Source organism: Annulohypoxylon maeteangense (assembly GCF_022496945.1).
Source record: "Annulohypoxylon maeteangense strain CBS 123835 unplaced genomic scaffold GGS22scaffold_7, whole genome shotgun sequence".
In the NCBI taxonomy this organism is placed as follows: domain Eukaryota; kingdom Fungi; phylum Ascomycota; class Sordariomycetes; order Xylariales; family Hypoxylaceae; genus Annulohypoxylon; species Annulohypoxylon maeteangense.
Window position 1 is genome coordinate 802,870 of NW_025953254.1, and position 20,952 is coordinate 823,821.

Here is a 20,952-nt window from a genome sequence, read left to right on the forward strand (position 1 = left end):
ACGAAAAAAAAAAAGTTCGACAATGTCAAAGCTTCAATTCGGATTTAGATGCCAAGACCCTACCAAGACGGAATTTCCCTTTCGGCGACACGTAATGCCGATTCCGCTGACATAATCATGAGGTCCACTTTCCAGGTGACTCGGAGCTGCAAAATCAATCTAACCTTTCAGTTCTCCCCAATCAAAGGGCCAAACTGTAACAGCACCTGCAACCTCGCGAAAGCAACACTTCTCCCCGTAATACATTCCCATAGCCATCCATAGCTCTCTTTCATTACTACTAAAACTACAACTCTTGAGCTTTGCCATCTCAATTCCCAATTCATTCTACCCTTCTCATCAGTTCGCTTTGAAAGTCTATCATTCAGAAAATTTCTATTTCTATTTTCTCTTCTCCCCTTTCTAGAAAAGCTCTTCTTCCACCGTCATCATGTCCGGTTACTCTGAAGCTTGGTACGTAGTTCATTGGATGCCTTCTCCCGCCAACTCCTTCCATCATCAAACAAAGCTTTAAACAATATTCTGCAATTCCAATTCCGGCTTTTGATATGTTTTGATTACCATGCTAATGTTGTTCTCTATAGCCCGGTCTACGCGGTTAGTTCGTCCCTTTAGTCTCAGCGAAGATCGACATTGTTATCCTAGAATGCGAAATAGACGCGACGTTGGATATAATGCTAACTTTAATGACTAGCCCTTCTTCGGCGCCATGGGTTGCACAGCGGCCATCGTCTTCACCTGCTTAGGTGCTTCCTACGGAACCGCCAAGTCCGGTGTTGGTATTGCGGCTATGGGTGTCCTGAGACCTGATCTCATCGTGAAGAGTACGCGCCACCTTCGCCATCGCCATATTTCGTTCAACAATACTAACCTGTATAGACATCGTTCCCGTTATTATGGCTGGTATCATTGGTATCTACGGTCTCGTCGTCTCCGTCCTGATTTCCGATGGTTTGACCCAACAGCTTCCCCTGTACACGGGTTTCATTCAACTGGGTGCGGGTCTTTCTGTGGGTCTTGCTGGTTTGGCTGCTGGTTTCGCTATCGGTATCGTCGGTGATGCGGGTGTGCGAGGAACCGCTCAACAACCTAGGCTCTTCGTCGGCATGATCCTGATTCTCATTTTCGCCGAAGTTTTGGGTCTCTACGGTCTCATCGTGGCCCTGCTTATGAACTCTAAGGCTTCCGTCGATGTTAGCTGCTGAGGGAAGCATGCTAACACGACGGTCTCCTATTAGACGCGATAGCTTATGCTAGGATAGAAGGGAGGGAAAGCTGTACTTACACCCTTATCCCTTTACCTCATGAGCTGTCGTCTACCGACGAATACTACATACGACTCAAGTTTACGGCAAAACTCAGCCTGGCAGCCGAAGATGAGCAAAGAGATGGTTGCTAGGCGATCGAGGGTGTGATAAGAATGGTGGAATGGGGCATCTGGTGATGACTGAGCAAGAACCCGCATCTGTATTTGTGTTGCTACTGCATATGTTGTACGCTCCGGAACGGCTTCTCATCATAGATTAATGGATGGGAAATCATTGTACTCTAGGTTGGTAATCGGTTCTCATGGAAGAAAGTGTTCTTGAATCATGGGTTTATTTGCCTTCGCGGGTGTATCGGCATAGCGCATTGAGATTGTTCTGGTAAAAGTCGTATTTGCTTGGTCCGTCGTAGTCAGTCATGTCCGATGATGTAAGTTTTATTGTTTTTACCTGATTGTCCTCGTGACCATACCGGCTATTCGATAAAGGCTGTTTAAAGGTGATTGTTGATTCTAATTATAAATCCAAAGCGTATGCTAAGACTATATGGCTATTATATGTATATCTTACGTTGGGTATGGAAAGCTTGATGTTGTGGTTATCTTGTGTCATAAAAGCTTATATCAAGTTCTTATTTCAGTTTTCGTTTATGTAGCTTGAATAGTTTGCATTAGACATTGTGCTGGATGTTCTTGGCTAACATTGTACAAACTATTTTACGATATTATGACAATAAATGAATCGCTGAAGTTTCTATTTTGTTTGTCCAACGTATGAAGTATATGTCGGGGCATATTTCAAGACGAGCCATGTGCTCGAAGGAATAGGACCCATTACCTGCTGAGTATGTTTGTAGGAAGATATATCTTCCATAGTTAGCAATTCTGTATAGTTAAGCCTATAGACTCAAAAAGAAGTAGCATTGAAAAGAATCAAAACACATTTATCGACAACTAGGTATATTGGATAGAATATGTTGTGTGAAGTAGTCCAGTTCTTAAAACCTACTATCATATTCATACATAGATGTTTCCCTACAACATGCTATTTGTTACCAACGCACAGACCATGTGACCCGCCGTCAGGTCAAAGACAAGTGAAGGAAAAATCTTGGAAGGAACGACTGGAGCAAAGATGAAATAGGTACGTACCGCGTAGCTACCTGGCCGTCCAGGCCGTCTTAGCGTGTTGTGTTAGCGCGCGAACTGTATTACCTAAGGATCTCTGGATCTTGTCTGCTCCACTGCAGCTTTTAGAGCTTTACAACTGATTACAACTGAAGACTGGGCATTTGCGTCGCCTTCTATCGCATTTTCCACAAACCAGCTTTTAACACTGGCGCATTCTTTTGTGTAGCAATATTCAAATGCTATAAATTTCCCTCTGTGCAAGAGTTCTTTGGATCCCCCGATACCCAGCTCTTCTATTATAACTACAATTCACCGAGGGGTTGGTCTTTCTGCCTTGCTCGTTATGGTTTTCTACCTACTGACATCTTAGAAGAAAATCTGGGAATTGACTTTAGCCCAACATGTCTGACACGAATCACGACGAGCGAGACGTTACTGGTGAGGACCCTATGGTCAATGAAGAGGGTAACGATGAAGTATGTATCCCCTTTCGACCCTTTTACACGTGCAGCCTGGTGGAAACCTGGATCTACAAAGGAAGTAATAGGCTAACAAAAACTACCAACGCGCACAGGAGGAAATCTCTGCCATGAAGAAACGCGTTGCCGAGATGGAGCAAGAAGCTGCCAAGCTAAGAGAGATGCATGCTGCCTTAGAGGAACGAGGACAGGAAGTTTCCGAAGACCGATCCGACGTAGATAGTCGAAGTATCTTTGTCGGAAATGTCGATTACTCTGTCTCCCCTGAGGAAATCCAAGCCCATTTCCAGAGCTGCGGCTCTATCAACCGCGTCACGATCTTACTCGACAAATTTACGGGTCAGCCGAAGGGGTAAGTCCGAATTACATGCAAAAATAAATTAGCAGGTTGTCATTGGCTCACATTTTTGATGCACAGATATGCCTACGTCGAGTTTACTGAACCTAGCCTCGTAGCTCAGGCCCTGGTATTGAACGACAGCGTCCTCAAGGGACGTAACATCAAGGTCACCCCGAAGCGGACCAACATTCCGGGTCTGAGCCGTGGTCGTGGAGGCCGCGGCCGTGGAGGATTTGGTGGCGCGGCACGAGGTGGGTATTTCGGAGGAAGAGGAGGTTACATGCCGCGAGGAGGGTTCTACCGTGGCGGCTACCGGGGACGAGCACGTGGTGGTGGTTTCAACCCTTACTGAGAAGTAACCCGACATGTCCTCTTTTCTGAGACCCGCCGGTCAATGGCCCTTGTTGGAGTTCGAGGATCGTACTAGTGGGTAAATATGATTGATAGTCCGAGGAACCAAGGCATATAACCTTGGTTTCTTTTGAAGAACAGGAAACATTATTCGACAGGGTATGTGGGACGCATACAGGGCTTTATTACATTACCGACTTTGAAGAGATGGCATAACTGTCCCTTTCTTCTCTATCCGTACCTACCTATCCAAGACCGGGAGGGGCGTTGCCAGGCGAGATATACAACTGTAACCAGACGGCTGACATATGAGTGTTTTACCGTCTCGATCTTCGTTGTGTACTCGTCAGGCATTGGTAGTTGCAAATCAAGGACGCCAAGACAAAAGTAATGTTGACGGCGTCTGGCCTGGAGTGATTGGTGGCTGGCTCATGGGCTCACATTTAACTGCGCATTTTGCCTACGATCTTGTTTGATTCTTTGGCAATGCGAGAAACATAATCTGGGGGTTGTTTATGATATGTATACGACTTGTTTCAGGTGGACGATCGCAAATAGGGTGACTGGGTCGGATGGGGTTTGCATTGTTCTTATGGGCCTATTTGCTAGTTTATGACAGATAAATCGATGGCTACCAGTCGTCGTCGTCATCGCCATCATCATCATAAAAGTGAGAATCTAATCTGTTTAATATTAAGTCCAATCTACGTAAGGAGTAGGAATAAGAGAGGATCCGATCGATTATCTAACCGGTCCTGTCTTGATCTGCCAGCATCTCCATATGTACACCAACAATGTCATCAAAGTTACATGGTGCCAGGGCAAGAGGGTGTGGTACATAATATTGATTTGTGATTTTTACGATTGGATTTCTCGACTGTGGCTTTCTACAGGAATGGACTCGGGAATAATACAGCGTAGCTTACCTCTCTATGTACCGGGTAATGATCGGAGCTGACGGGTAACGGCACGGTCCAGATCTATAGAACTAAGATAGCCAATGAGCGGGGGTTCTCATTTCTCTCCTGGTCATACTGCGTATTATCCTGGAGGTTGCGAGGCTTAGATGCTAGGGTACTGTACCTACCTAGTACCTACCTAGGTACATATGTAGTGGGAGGCCGCTGGATAGGAGTTTTACCAGCCTGCTCGCCTACGCGTCTTGCGAAATTGGATTCGTAGACAGCACTACGTACCTACCTGATATGTAGATTCGGAGCTTAGAAGATAGTGCATCAGCTTCCAAAATAGAGTGAATGCAAGTATTGTACCTAGAGGATACCTAGGGTAGCTAGGGGGGAATGAAGGCAGTGAAGGGTACGCCGTAAAACGAGTCCAGTGTTGACAGTCGTTATTCTATTGGGGCTGTCTGATCTGACACATTTTAGACATGAAAGGCGACATGTTGTTTACAAATTGGGTGACCTGGCAATAAGCACATAGTAATCCATACACGGATCCATATCTTCTTTTCTCTGTTAGTGAAACATACCGGTATGAATTAGGATGAAGAGAATGTTTAAGAGCGCCGAACGAAGGGTTGACTAATACTTGGAGATAGGTACATCATACAACGGATTAAGCTCATGCTACCTACCTGCATAGAAGGCAAGAGCTAGATACCTGTACAGTAACTCGATCTATCTCCATCGTGCTAACAGATACCGGTACAAATACGTAGATAAACATGTAAAAATAGGTATCGTCTTATCTATACATACAAAAATGCACGTGCGTAAGAAGTATGTACATCAATCATTCCTGTTTCTTAGCGCATGCACAGCCTCAACTAATCAAATGCCACCGCCATTGGACTGGGTCAACTTTAGCGGGCAGTGGGCAGCGGGCTAGGTACAGTTTGTGTGTGTGTTGCGCCCAGATGTTTCTTTGCGATCCATGTCAATAGGTACAACCTTGAATACATCCACCTAATACATCGGAGGTACCGCCACCACTATTGAGAAACCTACTATTGCTACCTGCTACCCACTACTACCGCTACACCCTACCTAACTTGAACTTCATAACTTTCTTCTCGTTAGTGTCCATCGCCATCAAACGTCAATATCATAAGGCCAAAATTAGAAAAAGAATTAAAGGTAAAGGGAAGGGAGAGGAAACTATCAATTTAAGAGTCTTATCCTTCTATTTAAACTCGGCTTATCCACCTTGACCCGAAGACGGACGAACCCCTCCTTTGGACGGGACGCCCACGGTGGGAGAGGAGAGAGAGAGAGAGAGGGTCATGAGAGCAAAGACGTGAAAACGCTTGACCTCATTCCCAACGGTGAAGCATCCACCAGTCCAGCATGACCGCAAGTCGTTCTGAGCCGGGGCCATCAGCGTAAGTTTGTTTTTTAATTGTGATTATTCTTTTGTACCATAGAATATTCAATGTACAATACCCAGTCCACCTTTTTATTCAGCTTAAAAGAATATCACTGTAATATTTGAGACGTTTTGAAACTAATATCGAGTTTATTCTACAGCCAACCAAATTTGCGAGTCACGAGTGCGTCTTCGAGTCCCTATTCATCTTCCATCGCCAACATACTCTCCATCCTTCTCGTCATTCCCTATCGCTTCTACCTCTATCCTTAACGAGACGTATATATTAACCTTATTGTCGTAGTCATCGCTGCCGACGGCCTGTATAAACGGGATGTGTTCCGTATGTTCCTCACTATCCTTACCAATCATTAGTACCCAACCCCATTAACCTATTTCTTTAATCGTATAGGTCTGCCCGATCCTTTCGCCGTAGCCACGATCAACGGCGAACAGACAAAGACTACAATCGTCTCGAAACGAACCCTCAATCCCTACTGGAACGAGAATTTCGACTTGTACGCATTTGTCCTCTACGAACTATCGTTGGTCCTCATACTCACCTAGTATCTAGTCGAGCAACCGAGGATAGCATCTTGGCAGTGCAGGTATTTGACCAAAAGAAATTCAAGAAGAAGGATCAGGGTTTCTTGGGTGTTATCAATATTCGCATTGGGGATGTTATCGAGTTGGCGGAGGGTGCTGATGGTATGACCAATCATCTCCCCGCCGCTCTGCCCCCATCTTTGTATAAGCTGACAAGGATACTTATTTCTTAGACCAGATGCTCACGAGGGACCTTAAGAAGTCCACAGACAATCTTGTTGTTCACGGTAAATTGATCATCAATTTGTCTACTAACTTGTCTACCCCTGCCCGTCCTGCACAGCAACCTTCGCCTGCAAGCGTGAGCCGGCCGTCATTAGTCCCCCAGACATCTACAGCGAGCACCGATCGCGCTTCGGAACGGCCAACTTCCTCGGCTTCGGGTCCTAACGGGCTCGCACCGGGAGCACAAATGGCCTTGCCCGTCAGGCCGAACGGCGCAAGTGCGCCCTCTATTAATGGCAGTACTGCGGCGCAGGCTCGGCCGGCAAATCAGATGAGTCCTTTCGAAGATGCCCAAGGCCGTTTACCTGCTGGCTGGGAGCGGCGTGAGGATCACTTGGGGAGAACTTACTATGTGGATCATAATACGCGAACTACTAGTTGGAATCGTCCAACTCAGACCGGAACATCGGCAGAGAATCGTGGCGAGAGGGAGGCGGCTACTCAGGTTGAACGCCAAAGGCATCAGAACAGAACTCTACCGGAAGATCGCACTGGTGCGAATTCCCCCACGCTCTCACAGCAGTCACCGCCTCAGCCATCCGGTGGTTCTCCAAATAGTCCTGGCCAAGGAACCCTGATGCACACCGGCGCTACCAGTCCTGGAACTGGCGAACTTCCTCCTGGGTGGGAGCAACGATGGACTCCCGAAGGCCGGCCTTACTTTGTCGACCACAACACTCGAACTACGACCTGGGTCGATCCTCGACGCCAGCAATACATTAGAATGTATGGCGGTCAAAATAATGCCAACGGAACGATACAACAGCAACCAGTATCTCAGTTGGGGCCTCTGCCTAGTGGTTGGGAAATGCGATTGACCAACACGGCTCGTGTATACTTCGTGGATCATAATACTAAGACAACGACTTGGGACGACCCCCGATTACCTTCCTCCCTGGACCAGAATGTACCACAGTACAAGCGAGATTTCCGAAGGAAGTTGATATACTTCCGCTCACAACCCGCCATGAGGATACTCTCGGGGCAGTGTCACATGAAGGTACGACGATCACATATCTTCGAAGACTCATTCGCGGAGATCTCGCGCCAGTCTGCCACAGACTTGAAAAAGCGCTTAATGATAAAATTCGACGGCGAAGACGGTCTGGATTATGGTGGTCTCTCCAGAGAATTCTTTTTCCTTTTATCGCACGAAATGTTTAACCCATTTTACTGTCTCTTCGAATATTCCGCGCACGATAATTATACACTCCAGATCAACCCACACTCCGGTATCAACCCCGAGCATTTGAATTACTTTAAATTCATCGGTCGTGTGGTTGGTCTTGCTATATTCCACCGACGATTCCTCGACGCCTTTTTCATCGGCGCCCTTTACAAGATGATTTTGGGTAAGTCTGTGGTATTAGCCGACATGGAGGGTGTGGACGCGGATTTCCATCGAAGTTTGCAGTGGATGCTGGATAACGATATCTCGGGCGGTATACTGGAGCAAACATTCTCTACCGAAGATGAGCGCTTTGGCGTTGTGACAGTTGAGGACCTTATCCCTAACGGACGCAACATCGATGTTACCAACGAGAATAAAAAGGAGTACGTAGATCTTATGGTGAAGTGGCGCATCGAAAAGCGCATCGCAGAGCAATTCCAGGCCTTTAAGGAAGGTTTCCACGAGCTCATCCCCCAGGACTTAATCAACGTCTTCGACGAACGCGAATTGGAATTGTTAATTGGCGGTATTGCCGATATTGACGTAGAGGACTGGAAGAAGCATACGGATTACCGGGGTTACACTGAAAGCGACGAGGTCATCCAATTTTTCTGGCAAACAGTACGAAGCTGGGATGGAGAGCAGAAGAGCAGACTTCTACAGTTCACAACGGGTACCTCGCGAATCCCCGTCAACGGGTTCAAGGATCTCCAAGGTAGCGATGGTCCGAGGAGGTTTACAATCGAAAAGGCGGGTGAAGTTGGCAATTTGCCAAAGGCTCATACTTGGTACGTATCAATATCCTAGCGTTGGGGTAGAATACAGATCCAATGATATCTAGAAAGATGCTAACAATCATGCAGTTTCAACCGTCTAGATTTGCCCCCGTACAAATCATTGGAGCACTTGCAGGGCAAATTGACTACAGCAGTCGAAGAGACGATGGGCTTTGGCCAGGAATAGAAGGCTATTTTGGCGTTTCTTCATCGCTGTTGCTGTATATAGAACGACGACGAATGATGTGTTTCCCCTCGTGAACAGAACCTGAAATATGGAAGGATTTTGCATCTCCTTTTTTGTGCTTGCTTTGAACCCCCTTCATCTGCCCCCCACCGACTTCTAGCGGGGGTTTCTCAGGGAAGACTAATAGCACGTATCCTTATTTTTATCTTTTGGGGGGTGGTTATGTATCTTATTATTAGGAAGATAAATGAAGAGATAAAGGAACTCGGGGGCGGGTTTAACATTCGTTATATTATATCGTGTATTGGCGTATTATCAAGGGGGGCAATAATAACAGTAAATTCGCGATGCAATTAGGCGTCTTAAGCTTGTGTGACTTAACGTCTTGTCTGCTAATGGGAATTGTTCTATAGATAAATATCTAGGTATTTTTCTAATTGCCGAGCGAGTCGGTATAGGAGATGGCTTTAGTGGTGGCTTGGTACTGGATGGGTTTTGGGTAGCAATATCGACTTCAGCTCTAGGACTCTTCGCCCGATTTCTTTGTCCCTGGATACTATATACAACTCTACCTAGGTAGGTACCTAAGTACGGTAGCTCGGGAGTATGCGGGGAGAGTTGTGTATGACAAAGATTACTGGCGTATTGCCATCGAATATGACCTTAGGTACCTACACAGGTAAGTACTAGGTAGGTAGGTAGGTAGGCTGGTACTCTATCGATCGATTCCATGCGGGAGCTGGACTTCGACATAGCCATACGGAGTAACTGTGTGTTGCCCCCAATAGCCTACTCGTTGCTCGTCGTCCAATCAGTTCCCCTTCTTGCCTACTGCTACACTTCTGCATCCCGCCTACATAGCTAGTGCTAAGCCACTATGCATTGGGACTTCCCTTTGTGTGATTTGACGTGCAAATTGCGGAGCATAGTAGGTAGGCAGTAATAGAGGGCTTAAGGGTACATGTAGGTACTAAGTAGGTAGGTAGTGATAGTACTTGCTAAATGATAAATATTATTTTAATCTCAGGGGAGATATTACACATATCACGTATCGATAAAAAAAAAAGTAGGAAGCAAGACAAATTCACAACAGTGGAAAGTTCTGTGTTTTGTCTGCGATAGCTCGCGTTTTCGACAGTTTCTTTGTACAGCTGTTTGAAAATTATAGATACAGAAACGGCTGCCTGTCTTGCTAGCCCATGGGCCTTTCGAACCTCCTCATCATCATTGCCGGCTAGCTTGCGCAACCTGGAGAATATATATATCAAAAGCAAAACGTCAAGTGCCTCCCTCTAGCCTCTACCAGCAATCTCAAATTGACCTGTCAACCTGACGCCAATGTGCTTCCATGTTGATGCTGATTGAAACAACTTTCGTAACCTAGAAGAGACATGTCTCCCATCCTCGGGGCACATCTCGGAACGTAAAAATCTGAATAAAGGCAATGGCGTAATAAAAGGTGTAGGGTAATGGTAATCGCCAAAGAACTCGGTAGTCCAACGATAAGAAAAAAAAGGCACTCTCCTCACTATCGCGGTGGCCAACCGCCTGCCCCATGTGAATAGATTGCATCAAGCACTTAGTTATTAGTTCCGTGCCCCTATCTTCGACCTCCTCGTCGCTGGTGGTCGTTCCCGTTACCCTTGATAGGGCTAACAAATGTTACGTGTTTGGAATCATCCTTACGTAATCGTACTGTCGTCCCTGGCCCGGCGCCAGTAGAACCACGGTGATGTCTAATAGAGCGTGTACCGCTGTGATCATCGTCAATATCGATCTCGTCAACATCCGAGATTGACTGTGCTCCAATACTATCGTTCACATCGGACTCGACCTCGGAATCGGCTTCTGAGTCATCATATTCGCCATCGTCACTAACAAGCGATGGCGCATTGTTGCTAACAGCAGTATGAGGACTCAGATCCACATCCAACATGTCGTCATCTACGATCATCTCCGGTTCGGGGCCTGATGTGACTCGTGGGGCAGGAGTCGGTACGGGTGTAGCATATGGCACAAGCGGGTGGCCTTTGCTACTTGCTGGTCGAGTGATGGCAAGAGCGGGCGACATCGTTGCCCTCGCGGGAACTCGCACAAGAGACGGGGCCACGTTCCCGGTTCCACGAACGTTGCCATTACCACCTATATCAACTTCATCTGACGACTCATCCTCGGGGGAAAAGAATTGGTCTAAGTCTATCTTAGTCTTGGATTCGCTGACGAGATTGCTTAGGTTGCCATTGAAACCCCTGCTTTGAAGTAGGCGGGAAAGGTGTGGGGAATCAGCTGAAGGAGCGAAGTTCGGCTGTTGTGCAGCGGTAACTGGAGCTCTCTGAGAGCTCTCAGTAGTACCTGGGATCGAGGAAACGCCAGGCAACTGTCCCCGACGATACATCTCCATCGACTCCTGGATACGACGTACAACAGAGAAGCAAGCCTCGGATTCGGACATGGCATTCTCTCGGACAAAGGGATGAACAAGGCCGGACGGGGGAGCGCTTTGAATGGCCGGCTTTTCTTCTCCTACGATGCTGCTGCCAGAGTCAGCAACCTCGATGGGGTGACCACAGTGTACCGCAGCTTCCTCGTGGCTCTTGAAATCCCTCTTATGCGCTATGCGACAGTGGTTGATAAAACCTTGTGTACTTGAGAAATTCTCGCGATGGCAATCTATGCAAACAAGCTTCACGGTCTTTCCGTCGGATCGCTTCAAGATGCAAGGACTGTTCTTGTCTTTGGGGGGCGGATAACCACTAGATAGGGCCTGGAGCTTTTGACCCGCAGATCCCCTCACGGGTCGTCCTCTACCTTGAGATGCGCTTGACTCAGTGAAACTATTCCTTGTCGATCTACCATCCACCGATGTCCTGAACCGCGAAGCCTCGGTGTGGGCGGGAGTCACGGGCTGGATACCGTCGAACTTGGGGTCGGGTATGAGCCACTTGGCATAATGCCGCGCATATGGGCCATCAGTAACGCCAAAAGGTGGTGCCCACTGAGGCAGCTGTTCGCCTAACTTCGGTTGTAAGGCTGCGCCTGATCCATTCATGATATTCACCATTTGTTCCGGCGTGGGAACGTTCTGTGGATACGGTATTAGATGGCACCTGCGTAGTTGCTCCAAAGCCACCTGGCATTTGGCAAGTTCTTGATTAATCAACCGTAACTCGTCGTGCTTGAGTAGTATCTCAAGGCTGAACTGTTCCTCGATAATATCTCTAGCACGATCCATGTCGGGTTCACGCGACACCGCTTGCGGTACATCCCTTTCACCCTTCTCTACCGATAAGGCTACCTTCTTAAGCGCTTGAGCGCGATCGCCTTCATCACCATCATCATCTGTCCTCGCCCGCTTTCGAGCGGACGAAGCTGGAGCTGGCTGCGACGCTATCGCGACGTTGCTCTGCTTGCGCCGCTTCGGAGTCGTTGGCGAAGAAATTGTAGTAGTAGTAATAACTGAAGACTCCGACGACACCCACGGTTGAATAGGTTTTCCGAAATCAAGCATAGGTTGTTCAACTTGTAGAGTCTTATCACTTCCCCTGGAATCTGAACTCCAAAAGCGGAACATGAGCATACCCGACAAGAAGAAAACAATATATGAAAGTCTAGGTCCAGGCCGAAGAGGCGTTGGGGGGAGGCTTGATGATGTATGAATGTGGTCGGAGCGCTGACAGATCAGGCCTAGACTAATAATTCCGACGTACCCAAAGTACCTAAAGTACGCTTACAACGCTGTTCTAAAGTTGTAAAGGGGTAGAAGGAACTATTGTTAGAAGTGCGACGCCAAATGGGAAGGCGATGCTGACGTAGCGGCGAATGAACGTAGAGTTCGTTGCTTAATTCCCTTAATTCCTTCCCTGTGGCTGCAGGCAGAAAGTATGGTGTACGTAGTGTACAACCGGGAATCGGCTGAGCCGGCGGATGCGACCACCCTTTTTAGCCTGGCTACTGCCCGTTGTTGAATGGACCAAGTCCACCTTAGGTACAGTCCTAGAACTAGACTAGCAGGAATGTAGTCACTAGTACCAAGGCAAAAGGACAGAACCAAGGATTGGCGCACGTATCGAATTGCGAGATATGGATTCTGATGGGTTGTCGAACGCAGAAAAAAGGAGTAGGCCGCGCGCTGATGTGGCCACGGTCAAACCCAACGAAACTCAAGTCTGAGTCAGGGTTGGCGGTAGAGGAGTAGGAATGCGCAACACCATGCCAAAGTGACAATCTTGGAAGGCAGTGCAATGCAGCGCAGTGCAAATGATCCGAGATACTTGCGCGTATTTATTAGTATTGATGTATATAGGCTCGTCTCATTTGAGAGAATGTTGCGACCGGGCGACAACAAATAAAAAAAAGAATAGGTAGGTAATAATAAAATGTCCTTGCTGGAAAGAGAGCAGGCTGCGAAAAAAGGACAATGAGCGGTGCGAAACGTGTATCAAATACTAGGTACAGATTCCGCAGATAGTACGTAGTAGCGGTATTAGAAAGGCGCGTGTGATAATCATCAAGGTGAGATTAGACTAGAGACCGGAGACCAGAGACAAAAAGAGGCAAAGGGAACGAGGTAAGGCAAAAGTCGCGCGCCCGATGTGGATGGGGGAAAACAGGTAAGTATTAAAAACCACTGATGCAAAGGAACGCGTGAAATGAATTAAATGAAAATCGGAAGAAAGACGATTATCATTCGCTTGCGATTCTCTTCCTTCTTGGTTGTTGCGACAAGTGGATTGCGCAAAAGGCCAGGAAAATGAAAATGAAAGGTTGTAAGATTGTAAGGTTGTAAAGCTTTCTATTGCCAGGGCCTGGCAAAGTGCAGAGTGCAAGGTGCAAGGTGCAAGGTTAGGTAGTTCAATCTAGAGGTCGCGAGAATGCAGAAGGCAAAGGGCAAAAAAATGGGCAAAAGGGAAGGACTTACAGGTGGAAATGGGGGTGTCCTGGTTACCTGATGGTGTTGTTGCGGGTGTGTGATAGTCCCTGTTTCCTAATGTCGAGTGGGTGGCTACATGCCTAGAGTTGCGAATATTTACTGGTTAATTCGTAAAACCTCGTGAATTTCTAGCACCATGATTTGATTTGATTGCCCGATAGTCCGATGGTTGGTTGGTTGGACTTAGGATTTCTAGGCAAGTACAAAATAAGGCAGGGGGTATCTCAATCAAGTTACGCGGCAGGGATATTCGACAATACAAGTGTACATAGCGTCATGGTGCTATTACGTGCACAAAATACGCACGACCTTTATAGTGGCCCGTGCTGCAAAATAAAGGGGGTTATGCACACATAATAGTACATAACATACACATCGATTTTGATATGTGACGATTTGACTAGGATATCTTTTTTATGACTCACTTACTATAGCAAAGGATGGACGACGCATATGTAGTAGGTGGTAAAGAAGTTTTGGGATGTGGTGGCGATAACCTGGAATCATACCCCTTAAATGGGAAACGAACAGGCAGATATATTCTTTAGAAGGAGCGTGACAATCTGTGTAGTAGAGGTTTCAATAAGGTGTGTGTCACATGGCTGCTTTTAGCTACTTAAGTACTTAGGTATTTGTCCCATGAAACTAGCGCGAAGTAGACCAGCTAGACCAAGTATCGTACAAATTGTCCGACTTATTGCATAATATAATTTTAGACACGATTGAGTATCCACAGCAAAACTTCAGTACACAGGTACCTAGTCAATAAACACAAGGTGCCGGAGTAGGCAAGGCTAGCGTTTCTTGAGGACTTTACAATAACAAGGCTGGCAAGCATTATTAATTGCATTTTATTTCTTTCCAATATGTTTTCATGATACCATAGACATAATGAATCTTGTGTAGTTAAACTTTGTTGGTATAATGCCCAGAGACTCTACATAACTAACAAATATATGTAAATTTACATGGAATACATTGTCTCATTAGCATAGCTTTTATATCGAATGGGCAAGACTATGGATTATCATACAACAAGATTGCTCGGCTTCTTGATTTGTTTCCCTCGTTCGTTTCATGCGACCAAAAAGGCATATGTATGATAGGTGCATAGACCCCTAGCTTTGATAAACAGATCATGTAACCTTAGATGACGTTTAAAAAGTGATAGGCTGTGTAGGCTTTACAATGGTACCGGGCTTACTACGCATTATGACATATGTACTTCTTCTTCAAATATATATATCTAGATAATTATTAGTTGAATTGGCTAGGTGCATACGCCATTTTCAAATCGTATTAATAGAAGGTATAGGTAAGTTACCGCATAAGCGGCAACAGTGCGTGGTGTTTCGATGCGAAGACATTGCGACAGCTTCTCAGTCACAAAGCGACTCAGAAAGATCAGAATTTAGCTTGATACCCCAGTCACAATATTACGATGTCCTATGCATAATATCTTGATTAATTCTTGGCAATGACTAGGTACTAGGTATGTATGTACCTAGGCAACTGCAGCGTGCATTTTGGAACAGGGTCTTTTCCTTGGTGATCAGCCAATTACGGATAAGACATGTCTCGAAAGTGTATGAACTGCGAAATAAACTGCAAGGTTTTGTTGTTGACAGCGAAGGACGTTTTATCGATAACCCCAGGATATGTCCCCAGTCCTTGCATATACATAGGTACTTGATACACGGTACATAGATACAACCATACATAATCCCATTTCAAGGTTGCGTTGCACGAATATCGAAACCTGGAAACTGTGGTTGGTAGTGGGCTTTATCGATAAGATCGCAATTAATTATTTCCAAAGGTGCTACCTACCTAGCCGCATAGCTAATACTTATCCCACTACATCTTCACAACGATTTGTGTAAGCGCCGACACGACTCATCAATTATCGGCAATTTCCAATGAAGAAAGGTTCTCCCTTTCTGGCGGTATCATGACCGTCTTCGGAAGCTCCTCGAAGAGCAATCGGGGTTGCGACTCGCCTACAAAGCGGAAGCGAGCTGACACAGATCCGATCCTTTCTAACAAGCGACCTCGACCAGAAAACAGCCCCAACCCTTCATCGACCGAGGATGCTAGAATATTACAAGCCGTGGAGTCCAAATACGACGTTCGAACCCACTCGATAATCTCATCATCCAAGATCCAGAAAAAGGTGACTGCGATTCTTCAACATCTTGCTTCCCCTGCGACAAAGACGACTGTATCTATCCTACGCTCCAAAGCTTCCGACGCGGGCAAGTTAGTCTCAATAGCCGAAATTGCAAAGCGGGAGTTAAGAGAGCAGGCGGGCAATGAGTGCGTTTGGTTTCAGTACGTCGCGATTGGGGAGGAGCTCAAAGAAATACCAAGAGATGAAGGTAATACTATCATTGAGGAGACAAGGCTCGGTAACGACGATTTCGAAGTCATGAAGACCCCATTTGAAAGAGCCATTGAAGGCCAGCCCCGCTTGAGAGGAGTCCCTGTCATAAGTTTATTCCTTTGCCGAGTCTCTATCGAGGAATTAAAGAAGCGATATGGAGAACAGACAAACACATCTTCGACATAGCCAGCTAAGTGGTGCTAGTATTCTCGCCGAGAGATGTAGCAACCAATACGAACACCAATTAAGGCACCTTGCATCAGTATGAGGAACCACAGGGAAGCTGGATCGATCTTGTTTTCTTCGAGAGATATCGCGCTATAAAAATATCGAACTACTCCCCCCAAAACCCGATGTAACAATGCTCATATAAGTAAAAATCGACTCCGTGATGTCCAACATAAACCCCACCGAAACTACCCTTCGTATGGAACAAATGCGATGCTAGAACATGATGCTTTCTGATATACAAATTCTCCGTCTCCTCCACCCATCATATACAATTTCTTTTATTTCGGAGACTATCGTCTATGTTTTGCAGGTGATGCTATTTTAAGCACGTCAAGTCGTCGCTCAGGATTCGTCTTCTCATTGGATTTCGAAAGCATGATCTCATCCCGAACCCAGCACTTCGGTAAACACCAATCCTTCATATCCTCTTAGTGTTTCTTGCCACCCTCTCCGCTCGAATAAGTTATTCGCAACACGAAGTTGACCACAACAGCCAACAGAAGGATGATAGCTAGGACGGACGGCCCAAAGCGGTCGTCAAACCCAGCTTGCCCTCTCACCCTAATCGACTTGGCTCGCCAATGATACGTAAACAGCGCGTATATCATGGTAAGCATAGCTACGCCTGTAAACAGGAAAGCCGAGATGAATGCGGGGCGGTCACCGAAGTTCAGCATACCGATGGCCAAGGCACCCAATATTACGGTGAAGTTTAGCCATGATAGGAATGTACGCTCGTTGGCGAAGAAGACCTTGGGCTCGACTCGGGTAGGTAGGGCAATTCGTTTGCCTAAAGTAATTGATCAAAGCATGTTAATTCACGTAACGTTCAGAATTGACGATCTCTTGAAACGGGAGGGATTGTTTACCTGGAGCCGTTTGCAGAAGAGGTTGGCTAGACATATCGGGCAATTGGGGATAAGCAGGTGGTTGATGTGATATGATTTGTGGAATTAAGTTTCAGTAATCCGGAGCGGTTAGTCGATATGCGTTCCAATGTTTGTAGCCAATTGATAGCTGTCGAGCCTGGTGTTGATGTGATTGGATTGCAGCGAATCGCAGCGAGAGTAGATAGTTGGATCAGATCAGCCAGAGATAGCGGGCAAGAGCAGACAACGAAGAATAAGAAGAAATTGAGCTTTAATCCTAAGACAACTATAGGCGGACTATAATAAAGAAAAACTAAAAAAGGAAGAAAAAAAGACGACTAGCTATGACGATGATGGCGAGTAATTGGATGTTGAAGGAGCTTGATAGTGGAGAGTGAAAAAACATCTAAAGATGGTTTAGCCAGTGGCGCTAGTTACATAATCCTCTTCCACGTGGGCCATATCATTATTCTCAGTGGTTGTTGCCATGGAAGCGACCGGGGAGTTGTAGAGGACGGAGTTTAGTACAAATGCCTCCGACGAGGAAAGAGAGAGATCCCTTTCACGTGCTCAATTGCCCCGCGGAAGGCTTGAAACGATTTGGAAACAGCAACTTTGTCGTGCTAAGAACCTGGTTAACGAAGCACCTAGCAGTCTGCATATGTCAGCTGAAGCAAGGATCTTACAACTCCATTCATTTTACTGTTTACAACGTCACAGGAGAGAAGGCTGAAAGAAAGTCTCACGAGGCTGTCATAATCCTACCTTACGTCCATTTAATGACCAATTGACAACAAATCGTGGCACGGTTCATATAGGAACAATACACATCTACCGCTACTTCCAATCCGACACATACCTCTGCCTATACTTTCCGTCCTTGTACCATTTTTGTCGTACGAAACCGCGTTCCCACGATCCAAAATGGCGTCTGCACCGAGCAATGCTGTACGTCACAATTAATTGCCACCCCTGATCTCCGTCTTGAAGCTTACAGGAATAATGATTAGCCAATTAGCACAACGAGACTCAAGCAGATAGCGATGGACGTAGGTTCGCCCCGCCGCCTTTTATTGGAGGCATCGCTATACGGGTGTTCATTCAGCTAACTTCGGTCAAATATAGGCTTGCCAGAGCGCCATCGGTAGTGCAGAGTTTTACGAGCATTCGAAGGTTGAAGGTTGGAACGGTACTATAATTGTAGGTCGCTCAATTCTCTACGTGCCTAAGTGCCTACTTCGTTCAATCTTGCTAACGTGTCATGCCAACACCAGAATTCAATCCTCCGAGCCGTCATATCAGAATCGACTCCATCAAGCTCCCAGATCCCGGCTCATAAATTCGTGGTCAATAGCACCATCGTCCAACATCTCGTCCCGACTTCTGCCCTGAACAAGCCCAAAGGCGGTAGCGAAGCAAAGGCCGATGGACCGCTCATCAGCACGAGCGACGGCGGTAACGCGACTGCTACGGACGGCAAGCCGCACGTCGGCCGACGAGGCATGCATTCAGCAACCCAAGCGTTCTGGAATGAGAAGACAGATGGCATGTGGAGTTTCAAATATGACGGTGGAGAGGGCAAGGGCATGGACGTCGTCATCAGCATCATCTGGGTCGGCATATAAGAATTCGCCATCAGTTGGATCTACGGATAGGACCCTTGTATAACCATCTTGTATGTCTACGGTGAAGAGGGAGTGAATTTGATGGACGCCTTCTCGAAACCTTGGGTTATGCTAAGCCATGTTTCTAGCACTGCGGTGTATCACCACTGGAATAGTAATTGCAGCGACGGCCTACTTAATTTACCATCTATCTTTATTGCCTATGTTGATATAGAACTCGACGCCGGTGCCCTTTATCCTCGGTACTTCGCGTCTTTTGTTTGTTATGTCATTGATGAGGTACCTCTCGCACACATCGGTACTATGTACAAACAGCAAGTTGCGGTTGACCGAGTCTGTACTTCCAATCAATCATCACAAACCTAGCACATTGATAAGTTGTTCAATCTCATCTATACTTATACTATATTTGATCGACTTTAGCCAACTTCAAATCTCTGTACATTCTATCTTTTCGCTAAAAAGCAGCATGAGAGTTATCCTCTTAATCCGCATAGATTTTTTCGGTCAAGGTACTAATGGAGATGAATATAGAATTATACATTCCACTTCTCGTTATATACGAGGCATAAATATAAAAATAATGGATATATCGCTTCTTATTTTAAGGTAGTACCAAGTGGTGTTTTTATATATCTTCGTTTCTTTAGATAGGGGGGGTTGAAATAAACACTTCAGAAACGTATTATGGAGAAAACTAATGGAAACCTCTTCTTATATGGAAGAATATACCTAACCCGTACGACCCTAGATAGTCATTCTCTCATACTTGTCAGCCAGGTTAAGTCATGTCTTTCTAGTTGTTCTGGTAGGCATTTTCACAGATAAACACGAGGAGTAATATGCCTTATGGATATGGCATGTTCATTATAATTTGCAAGCCATACCATTTAACTCATCATGAGTTTCGTCTATAAAAGGTAGACTGTTATACTCAATTTTAATCACTTGGTCATGCCTATGCTGGAATGCTACTGGCCGTTATACTATTAGTGTCCATAAGTGTAGGCCATTTAGAGTGAGAAGTTGTAGATCTAGATTGTCGTATGGGATTATACATGCCTATTCCCAACGATATAACATACCATTACTATTGATTACAGCAGATATGGGACACTTGGAGCATCACTTCAGATAGATTGATAATGAATAGTTTATCTTGAGTATAGGTAACCCTATAGGTACACTCGCGGTAAATTAAAGGGATAATTATAATCGCATGTGTCTATGATATATATTCGTTGTGTAAAAGGTCCATAACTGACTTTGCTCGCCTGGTGAAGTTCAACCTCAATTAAGTATAGTATATCTGTCTAGTACATACCTGGTTGGTGCCCCGCATCGCCATCGACGTTGTCGGCCCTGTTGTTAGTTAAAGTGGAATCATACCTTGAATTACCACGTAGCTAGTGAAATGAAGTGTATGCTGAACACACAACTTCTTTAATCTAATCTCAATTTATCGTCAGTTATGTGCCTACTAATGTATGTGAATGGTATCACTAGCCTTACGTGATGTCGTACTGCATAGGCGAGCAACGGGCGGGACCAACTGTCAATTGAATCTAGACTGTTTATGGTGAAGCCAAGTGCTATTGCGTCAGAAATCAAGGATAACAGGCTATGTTTGTATTGAGCCCATTCGCGAGTCGGAGCTCAGCGAAGAAATCTATTAACACACGACCGGAGCATTTTCCCCGGCTTAACGCGGGATTGGGAATCGGGTCATTATTTCTCACGGCAAGATATTTCCAAGATGGGTATTCCGGGGAGTATCAGTCTGTCAGCCTTGTTTATGAGCCGACATTGCCCATTCGATGTTCTGATTCTGGTAACAGGTTTCAAGACTAGCAAACTAGTTACATACAGGACCCCTAAGACGAAAATAAGGGTTTCTTCTGCTATTTGAGCGACCGAGTCTGCGAGTGAGCTGAGTGACCTCATACCACAGAAGACAAGTTTCGCTAGTAGATGGCTCCATAATCGGTAGTGAGACGTCAGGACCCCATAGTTGTGGATACGATCGCGAAGATCTGAATGCGCGGATAGGGCGCAT

At 46.0% G+C, this 20,952-nt stretch overlaps 7 protein-coding genes across 7 annotated transcripts; 5 read left to right on the forward strand and 2 right to left on the reverse strand.

The window, feature by feature from the left end:
* Positions 1-187: 187 nt before the first annotated feature.
* GGS22DRAFT_161636 (vacuolar ATP synthase 16 kDa proteolipid subunit) lies at positions 188-1,818 on the forward strand. The gene is made up of 4 exons (XM_047961119.1): positions 188-453; positions 585-597; positions 695-824; positions 880-1,818. Exons 1-4 carry the CDS (start codon positions 431-433, stop codon positions 1,203-1,205), a joined length of 492 nt encoding a protein of 163 aa, XP_047819526.1. The 5' UTR covers positions 188-430; the 3' UTR covers positions 1,206-1,818.
* Positions 1,819-2,457: 639 nt separating this feature from the next.
* GGS22DRAFT_161638 (uncharacterized protein) lies at positions 2,458-4,240 on the forward strand. Its single transcript, XM_047961120.1, has 3 exons — positions 2,458-2,871; positions 2,970-3,226; positions 3,293-4,240. Exons 1-3 carry the CDS (start codon positions 2,797-2,799, stop codon positions 3,564-3,566), a joined length of 606 nt encoding a protein of 201 aa, XP_047819527.1. The 5' UTR covers positions 2,458-2,796; the 3' UTR covers positions 3,567-4,240.
* Positions 4,241-5,589: 1,349 nt separating this feature from the next.
* Positions 5,590-9,211, forward strand: GGS22DRAFT_161640 (HECT-domain-containing protein). The gene is made up of 7 exons (XM_047961121.1): positions 5,590-5,909; positions 6,055-6,077; positions 6,198-6,236; positions 6,306-6,411; positions 6,468-6,601; positions 6,673-8,683; positions 8,759-9,211. Exons 1-7 carry the CDS (start codon positions 5,875-5,877, stop codon positions 8,856-8,858), a joined length of 2,448 nt encoding a protein of 815 aa, XP_047819528.1. The 5' UTR covers positions 5,590-5,874; the 3' UTR covers positions 8,859-9,211.
* A 1,045-nt stretch (positions 9,212-10,256) lies between these two features.
* GGS22DRAFT_132731 (uncharacterized protein) lies at positions 10,257-13,074 on the reverse strand. Its single transcript, XM_047958507.1, has one exon. It carries the CDS (start codon positions 12,433-12,435, stop codon positions 10,459-10,461), a length of 1,977 nt encoding a protein of 658 aa, XP_047819529.1. The 5' UTR covers positions 12,436-13,074; the 3' UTR covers positions 10,257-10,458.
* Positions 13,075-15,641: 2,567 nt separating this feature from the next.
* Positions 15,642-16,450, forward strand: GGS22DRAFT_161643 (uncharacterized protein). Its single transcript, XM_047961122.1, has one exon. It carries the CDS (start codon positions 15,740-15,742, stop codon positions 16,355-16,357), a length of 618 nt encoding a protein of 205 aa, XP_047819530.1. The 5' UTR covers positions 15,642-15,739; the 3' UTR covers positions 16,358-16,450.
* On the reverse strand, positions 16,451-17,638 carry GGS22DRAFT_161645 (uncharacterized protein). Its single transcript, XM_047961123.1, has 2 exons — positions 17,272-17,638; positions 16,451-17,192 (listed from the first exon to the last, which is right to left on the reverse strand). The coding sequence occupies exons 1-2, from the start codon at positions 17,303-17,305 to the stop codon at positions 16,831-16,833; spliced, it is 396 nt and encodes a 131-aa protein (XP_047819531.1). The 5' UTR covers positions 17,306-17,638; the 3' UTR covers positions 16,451-16,830.
* Positions 17,639-17,812: 174 nt separating this feature from the next.
* Positions 17,813-19,438, forward strand: GGS22DRAFT_161646 (Tctex-1). The gene is made up of 4 exons (XM_047961124.1): positions 17,813-18,219; positions 18,282-18,320; positions 18,397-18,471; positions 18,546-19,438. The coding sequence occupies exons 1-4, from the start codon at positions 18,196-18,198 to the stop codon at positions 18,894-18,896; spliced, it is 489 nt and encodes a 162-aa protein (XP_047819532.1). The 5' UTR covers positions 17,813-18,195; the 3' UTR covers positions 18,897-19,438.
* Positions 19,439-20,952: the final 1,514 nt, after the last annotated feature.